The sequence below is a fragment of the Egretta garzetta genome, unplaced genomic scaffold (genome assembly GCF_000687185.1).
Source record: "Egretta garzetta isolate BGI_Z169 unplaced genomic scaffold, ASM68718v1 scaffold258, whole genome shotgun sequence".
In the NCBI taxonomy this organism is placed as follows: domain Eukaryota; kingdom Metazoa; phylum Chordata; class Aves; order Pelecaniformes; family Ardeidae; genus Egretta; species Egretta garzetta.
The window spans coordinates 1,807,715-1,816,034 of record NW_009260413.1 but is presented as its reverse complement, the minus strand read 5'-3'; the positions used below and the strand labels follow the sequence as shown (position 1 = coordinate 1,816,034).

Genomic DNA, 8,320 nt, shown 5'->3' with positions numbered 1-8,320 from the left:
TACCCCGACCCAGGTGCAGGACCTTGCACTTGGCCTTGTTGAACCTCATGAGGTTCACACAGGCCCACCCTCTCTAGCCTGTCCAGGTCTCTTTGGATGACATCCCTTCCTTCTGGTGTGTCAACCTCACCACTCAGCTTGGTGTCATCCGCAAACTTGCTGAGGGTGCACTCGATCTCGCTGTCTAAGTCATTGATGAAGATGTTAAAGAGCACCGGTCCCAGTACGGACCCCTGAGGGACACCACTCGTCACTAATCTCCATCCGGACATTGAGCCATTGACCACTACCCTCTGGATGCGACCATCCAGCCAGTTCCTTATCCACTGAACAGTCCACCCATCAAATCCATAGCTCTCCAATTTAGAGAGAAGGATGTTGTGGGGGACCGTGTCAAAGGCCTTGCAGAAGTCCAGATAGATGACATCCATTGGTTTCCCTCTGTCCACCGTTGACGTCACACCATCATAGAAAGCCACTAGGTTTGTCAGGCAGGACTTGCCCTTGGTGAAGCCATGCTGGCTATCTCGAATTATCTCCCTGGCCTCCATGTGCCAGATAAAGATAAAATTGAATGGCTTTGTTTTTTCTTTCTTGTAATATGAGAATGAAGAGGCAGCAAGAGAAACTAAAAGAAACAAATAAAACAAAATTTGACCAATAGATAATTTGTACCCAAGTCTTCAAACTAGGCCTAAAGTTTATAAGAAGTGTATAGTTCTGTTGAAAATTATTGTGGACATCATATCAAGCACACACTGAAAAAACTGTGGAACCGCAAAATATCATTTGAAACTGGGAAGTCTGTAGGGTTAAAATAAAGGTGAGACAAGTACAGTCAAGGAGAATATCCACAGTTAAATGAAATAGACTCGGAAGGTAGAAGTCCCTATGTTTCTGACATAAGTCAAACAGTTGTTTTATGGGTTTTTGAAAAAAACTCTTCTCTATGAGCAGGTTGTGCACTGTGGTTTGTTGCAGTGTTGAGTTACTGGAGACATCCAAATCTGGCAGCAGCTGTGCTCAGAGAGGGACTTTAGAGAGAACCTGTCAGCTGCCCTCTTGGCTCCTCTTGCCTGTGGGTCTTGCAGCAGCAGCCTAGCCGAGTCCAAAGAGGACATCTGATGGTTTGGGTAGAATCATAGAACGTTTGGAAGGGGTTGGAAGGGACCCCTAGAGGTCATCTAGTCCAACCCCTCTGCAGTGAGCAGGGACACCGCTAACTACATCAGGCTGCTCAGAGCCCTGTCCAACCTGGCCTTGAATGTTTCCAGGGATGGGGCCTCCACCACCTCTCTGGGCAACCTGTTCCAGTGTTTCACCACCCTCATTGTAAAGAATTTCTTCCTTATATCCAGTCTAAACCTACCCTGGTTTAGTTTAAAACCATTACCCCTTGTCCTGTCACAGCTGGCCCTACTAAAAAGATTTTCCCCGTCTTTCCTATAGGCCCCCTTTAGGTATTGAAAGGCCACAATCAGGTCTCCCCACAGCCTTCTCTTCTCCAGGCTGAACAAGCCCAACTCCCTCAGCCTGTCCTCATAGGAGAGGTGCTCCAGCCCTTGGATCATTTTTGTGGCCCTCAAAACGGGTAGCATTAGCGCAGCGTAAGCGCCGTGCCTCGTCTCATGGAGGGAGAAGGCAGCTTTTTGGACTGTAACACTGTGTGACCTGGGCCTCCCCTGTGGCTTTCTGTGTAGCTCTACAGGGATTCTTGTTTCTTATTCTGCAGCAAATAGTCCCTGCCTTGACTTTTCCCTCTAAATAGCATAGAATTCTTGGCTCTTTTAGCTGCTGTCGAATGAGAAAATAAAGGATAGTTTTTCCTTTAAAGGGACTTCAATTATTAGCTTCTATTTCTAATAGTGTTCAAATTTTAAAATAAATATTATTATTTATTCTTGAGAATTAAGAAAAAAAGAAAAAAAAAAAAGCCTTATGGTGGGACTGGACCCAGAACATTGGGAGCTAAATATTGGGCTTGATGTTGTTTCATATGGGTTTTTTGTAGATCTAAAATTCTTCCTTTCAAAACTCTAAATATTTGGGTTTGAATTCTGTCATTTCTTGTCTGTAAGCTATAAACATACTTTATTTTATGAGAAGTCCATTGGTGATGCTGCTATTGTCTTTGAGCAGGAGAAAAATACAAATTGGATGAATCAGTCCCCCCTATTCTCATCCATTCTCAAAAGATATTGCAGGGGTCGTGTGCCATGCTTCTGGGAAGAGAAGGTGGGCTCCCACACACATTGCCACCTGGCTGCAGCAGTGACAGCCTTCAGAAGGCATCGTATTGATGATTGTGATAAGGGCCCTCTAGAAGAAGTGGTTAAAAATGTAGGCAGGGAAATGTTGATTGAAGGGGATCCTAGAGAGAAACCCTGGCACACAGAATCTCAGTGGGTGTAAGAGATAAAGTTGCCATGGTGAGAGTGCTTGCTACCATTAATACATCTTGGTGCTCTTCATGAAGAAGAGTGCTTACATACTGCTGTGCTCACAGACCATCCTGTTTCTAGTAACATAGACAGGCAATCTGGTTGGCTTTTCTGTTGTAAACTGTTAATATTTAGAATTTATTGTGCTGCTGTTCTTCTGCAAGGTTGTTGCTTTAAAACTGTCTTAGGTTAGCGTTAGCTTCTAATTTTTTTGTTGTCAGGTGCAATTTTAAGATTCCAGTATTACTTTGTCTGTAAATGTCGCGTTTATACAATACTGAGAATATCATTCTGTAAAGCAGCTGGCCAAGAGAAATTCTGTCTTGCTATCTGTTTGTTTAGTACCTAATCTCTGGAGCCCTTAGAGAACTACTGAATGAAAAGTTATGCAGTGTTCATGAAACGTGTCTTCACTGAATGCAAAAAGGGCTAAAAGACGCCTCCTAGCTTCACATTTTAGCAGACCTGAATTCAGGTCCTGTGTATGCAGAGCTGGGAGTGCTTGGATATGAACTTGTGACTGAATTCCTCTTACTATATAGAAAATTCATTAGGCCAGATCTACAACCACAGGAAAATCCAACCTGAATTTTGACAGAGCTGTGTTTGGGAAATGCATCTGTTACCCCAGAGCTCTGCAGTATCTGCACCAGGACTCTCAGGATCTAGATCTCAGCTCTGCAGGAAACAGGAAAGTGCTGAAAGCCTTAGCTAAAGCTAGGTTTTCCAGACTCCCTGGTGTAGAGCTGAGCTTTGATTAGAGCTAGAGCTTTCTGGGCTTTTGGACTCCCAAGCTACAGCAGCAAGCCTTGGATTCCTGGCACAGCTGGGTGCTTCTGAGCCAAGCCCAGGGAGCGGGGGGTAGAGTGCCACTCAGTAGGGTAGGGGAAGCACGCCTCGTTTGCCAAGAGTTCATCAAACTTCTCCATGTTTCAGGTGAAATATTTTGTGTTCAAAAAATTGCCATTTTCCAACAAAAATCTGTCTCACTGAAATGTTTCCAACCAACTCGAGTCACAAGTGAAAGCGAATGTGTGGAGCTCACTCTGGTGCCAGTTTGTCCTGATCACATGTTCATCAATTAGCAAGGAAAAAATGTATGTGCTGGTGTTTCTGCAGGGAGTAGCCCAGAGTGCTACCATCAGGATTTAAAATTAATTTGTGAAGTTATAGGGAAAAAAACTTTTAAATATACCACCCATATTGCCAGGCTCAATTATTCCTTCCCTTTTGGGAGTACTGTGTTAAACAAGAAATTGTATAACTATATGTATATAGTTTATATTAATGAGTGTGTCTGTTCAAATATGTAAACCATTACATATGGGTGGTGGATGGATGGATGGAATTCTTTTTAAAAAGGTAATCAGGATGGGGCCTGAGGACACTGGGCATTGTAGTCATACTGGAGCACGTGGTCTCTATGAGAGAGAGCCTGCAGTCAGTATATGAGGACAGGTAGCTTAACTGTGATCATTAATTCACTGATAAAATAGAATAAATGGCAAACACCATCCCTCATGTTTGTATTTTATCATAACAGAGCTGTTTATTTTCTGGTAGAACTAATTTGCAACAAACTGTTTCAATAGTGCCGTGGTATTGCCAGGTGCTGTGTTTTTACTCTGAAGATACATGAATTAATGATGGGCATTGCTATGCAGGTTGGTGTTTTGCTGGGTTGCTCTGAACAATTGTTATTTATGAGGTTGCACAGAATGATCATGCTTAGTAGCACACGTAATGGATAGGGTTATTTTTTTGTTTGTTTGGTTTTTAATCAAGAAAGCTACTAGTTATACCTTGGAAGTCTTTTTATGCACAGGTCATCAGGATCCAGTTGTAAGGAGCATTTGATCCAAAGCAGAATTCATCACTTCCATGCTGCAAAAACAGATGTTCCTCTTCCCCCCCCCCCCCCCCCCGTTGAGTCTGATGTTTATGTTCCCTGACTTACATGTGAAAGAATCCTACTGCTCTTAGTGCCTGACCTCTTTCCAGTTGCTCAGAATGAAGAGTTCACCCATTAGTTAACTTTCCTGTTTTTTAAATAGTGTGAGAAGTGTAGAGTTGAGATTTCTATAATGCTGGTAAACTGTTTTGCTTAATACATGCTTTTATCTTTCACCTCTTGAACCAGGTTCATCAGCACCAAGACAGGGGTGAGACCTTTCAATGCCAGCTATGCCCTTTTACCTCCTCCCGCCACTTCAGCCTGAAACTCCATATGCGTTGCCATCAACATTTCCTCAGGACAGAATCCAAAGTGAAGGAGGAAATACCAGAAACTGAGGTGAAGGGGTCACCACAGCTAAATAGTGACTCCTGCCCGGGACCACAGAGGGAAGGAGGTGGACCTGACCTTACAGGATCAACATCTGTATCTAAAACACCTGATGTGGCTGGGCAGCCTAGTGGAGGTATTCCACCTTTACTAGTGAAAGAAGAGCCCAAAGATGACAGTGGCATCTCAGCTGCACCTTTTGCTCTTAGCACTGTTGACAGAACCCCCAACAATGCAAAGCTGAAAGACTCCTCTGACTTTGTGGCGAATACAGCATCAGCACTATTCAGCCAAGACATCTCTGTCAAGATGGCATCAGATTTTCTTATGAAGCTGTCAGGTAATTGAGCAGCAAGCGGCAGCATCAGCTGCTCCTTTATGGGCTAAGAAACACTTTGTCCTGAGTTTGTGAAGTCATGAGATTGCAAAGAGGAAAACACTGCAACTTCTTAACTTATAATTTCTTGTTTCTTTTTATAAGGAGAAGTGCATGATGGAGGGAAGAGGGGAAATGGTGAGAGAAGAGGGCTTTTGCTGTTTCATTGCGGGGATTGGGAGTGAGAACTTTTTATCCAGGCTTTCATGTTCATTGACAATTACCTTGGCAAATCTAATTTGGTATGTTTTTCAGGCATGCTGAATACCTGTAGTTCTGGTTTGAAATCACTGAGGGTCACAAGCAGCCAGCATGTTAGAAAATTCAGCTTTTAAGTTCTCTGCCTTTACCCATCTGTTAATGGGTATCGGTCACCTTCCTTTCAGAGGAGTATTTGAGGTCTAACTAGTAAATACATGTGAAGTATGAATGTTACTGCATTTCTTGATTATTAACACTTAAAAAAAGGTAGTCCTAGAGATTCATGAACAGCTTTTAAATTTTTTTACTATTTTAACTGAAATCCATATCTAACAGAAAACATGTGTTTATTGTGTTTCCTTTCACTGTCAAATTATTGCTGTAAGGATGGTATTTGTATGTGAGACTCCTGAGGATGTGTTTAGGGTGAATCTGTTATATTCTATGTGCTCTTTTGTTGATCTGACTGAACGCTTCAGAATGCTGGGGGGATGTTCTATAGTAAATGTTTTCAAAATTGGCCTTTAATTTTTAAAGATAAGTAAGTCAGGAAAAATGTCGCTGAAGAAAATTCTGTTTCACAAGGACATGGCAGTCCCTATGGCAAGTTTTAGACTTTGGAGATAGAAGGTATCTTTTTCAATAGAGAATAATTGGTCACCTTTTTCCTTTAAATGGCATGTAAGTTGCATCTTAGCAAATTTAATTGTCAGGCAAACTAAGGAATTAGTCTATCCTAATGCCATTGCGTTGGTGAAACCACAGCCATTTATATTACAAAGGCTTGCTGTCCTCATCTGCCCACACTGTTATACCTCTGGGATTGCAGTTCTGTGGGGAATTGAGTAGAATGGGTAAATAAAAGAAATTAAGCCTGAGGCTGCCCCTTTAAAAAAAAACAAACAACAATGTGTTGATATAGTCTATTATTATGACCAACAAAAAATAAGTGAAGGTGAGCCTATTTTGATTTGCTTATACAATTTTTTGCTTGTACATTTTTTTAATTGAGTTTCAAATTTGGACTCTATATGAAATCCATTTTTTATGTTGCCTGACAGCTGTCCCATATACGTCTATCTTAAACTTGGGTTGCTGTGCACTAAGTGGCTCTACGCATCAGTGGTACTGACCTGTAGATGGTAGTGCTCATGATGGCTGCATGTAGCAAGAATGAGAGCAGAAAGGAGAGGGGGGAAAGCCTAAAAGCTGAGAAAACATACAACATTTTGATGTGTTGTTTTTCATGTAGCAGTTGATGGGGAGTTGTTTACAGTTTAGCAGATGGTCATGTTTTCAATGTCTGATCTATTGGCATCAGAAAAAGGATACAAATGTACATTATTCATGCAAAAGGCCTATGCAGTTATTTTATGGTGACTTACTAAAGGTCTTGAAACCTGACTTGTATGCACTGTTACCTAGCAACATGTTATAAAGTCACTGGGGGAGTGAGATGTATCTGCAATTTTGTATGTGTGCATATTTGGATGAAAATGTACTGCCAGTCACCAAGTTTACTACACAAGAAGAGCAATGTTAAAAGGAAAGGAATTTCTTTTCTTCTGAGATTTATATTGTGTTATATACATTTAGCTCATGCTTTCCTCCACACAGCGTGCATAAATTTAGAGTAGAAGTAATTCTCTTTTAGCAAGTTGGCTAAGTATTAGGTGCATTTTTTTTGACTGCTTGTTGTGCTGAACCAGGTTCCTTTGAGTGATTTCTTTATTACAACACACTCTTGTTAGGCCCCTCAGAACTTCAATTATTGGCCCTACTTTTTCAATGATATAAATCTTTTGACATCTCAAATTGTATATGCCAATTGTAACAGCCAACACAGATTTGTCGAGACCAAATTATGTCAAAGCAATCTAATTTGTTCTCCGACAGGCCTTGTGGCTAAGAAAGAAGCAGTAGATAGATATATGGACTTTTAGAATTTGGCATTTATTCTTATTGAATATTGATGGTTTAAATGAACATTTATTTTTGCTTGCCTGGGTTTATTGCTCCTCCTCTTGGTTGGTGTCAGTTTGTATGCCTCCAGTTTCATGGGAGACCTCAGGGCCTGTTGGTTTTCATTTTTGTGAAGTTTCAGCCTCCTCTTTTTCCAAGTGTGACTCAGAGGAATGCTCATCTCCCTTCAGACCTAAATGTTACAGTTTCAGAAGTTTAACTGGTGCACCTAGGGTGAAAGACGGTACAAAACTGGTGTTTATTAGCTATTATGAATTTTAAAATTGAATCTTAATAAGCATGTATATAATCTTGACTCAGTATTATTTCCGATTGTGCAATGTGCTAACTTTGTAGTTTAGCTGAAGCGGGTATCAGATAGTTGGAAAACAGTACATTGAAAGTAGTTCACAGTCAAAAGAGGAGAATTACAGTCAAAAGAGATCTGTAAAAAATGTTTGTTGAACAGTTGCACAAATACAAAACCAGGAACAACTAGCTAGGTAATGGTTCTGTGGGAAAAGAACAGGAGTTAGCGGTGACAAACTGGTGCTAAAAAGGCAGTCATTGTACTGGGATGTATACAGAGAGAAATGGCCTCAAGGAAGGAGAAGGGGGGAAATGGTCCTGCTCTTCTCAGTCTTGCTGAAGTCCAAGGTTTTGGCACTATAGTTTATGAAGAGTGTGGGCAGTTGGAACGACTTCAAAGGAGAGCAGCAGATGTGGCTGGAGGTTTAGAAAACATGTCCAGTGAAGATGGGTAAAAGAGAGTGACGTTTGAAGCCTACAGAGAAGACTAAGGAGAATCATTAATAAGCCTTTAATGCATTGATAAGTTTGTTGTGGGGAGAAGGAAATAATCTATTGCTGATTCATTGTAATTGGCACAAAAAATTGTAGGGCTTAAGTTGGCATTAGGAAAACCTTTCCAAAAGTTGAGGTAGTTAAACCTCTATGATAGTTTGGCTGGGAAATTGTGTCATCTCTGACACTGGAGAATTTTTAAAATAGGTTGGATAATTACCTGTCAGGTATGGTTGGTCACATATTAGGCAG

The 8,320-nt window shown here is 41.1% G+C and overlaps 1 protein-coding gene across 1 annotated transcript in view; it reads left to right on the top strand.

Annotated features, from left to right (window-relative positions):
* Positions 1-8,320, top strand: part of ZNF827 (zinc finger protein 827) — a 79,376-nt gene that overhangs the window by 13,179 nt on the left and 57,877 nt on the right. Inside the window, exon 4 of the mRNA XM_035899193.1 lies at positions 4,582-5,065. Coding sequence (XP_035755086.1) covers positions 4,582-5,065 — 484 coding nt within the window. The remainder of the gene's footprint in view (positions 1-4,581; positions 5,066-8,320) is intronic.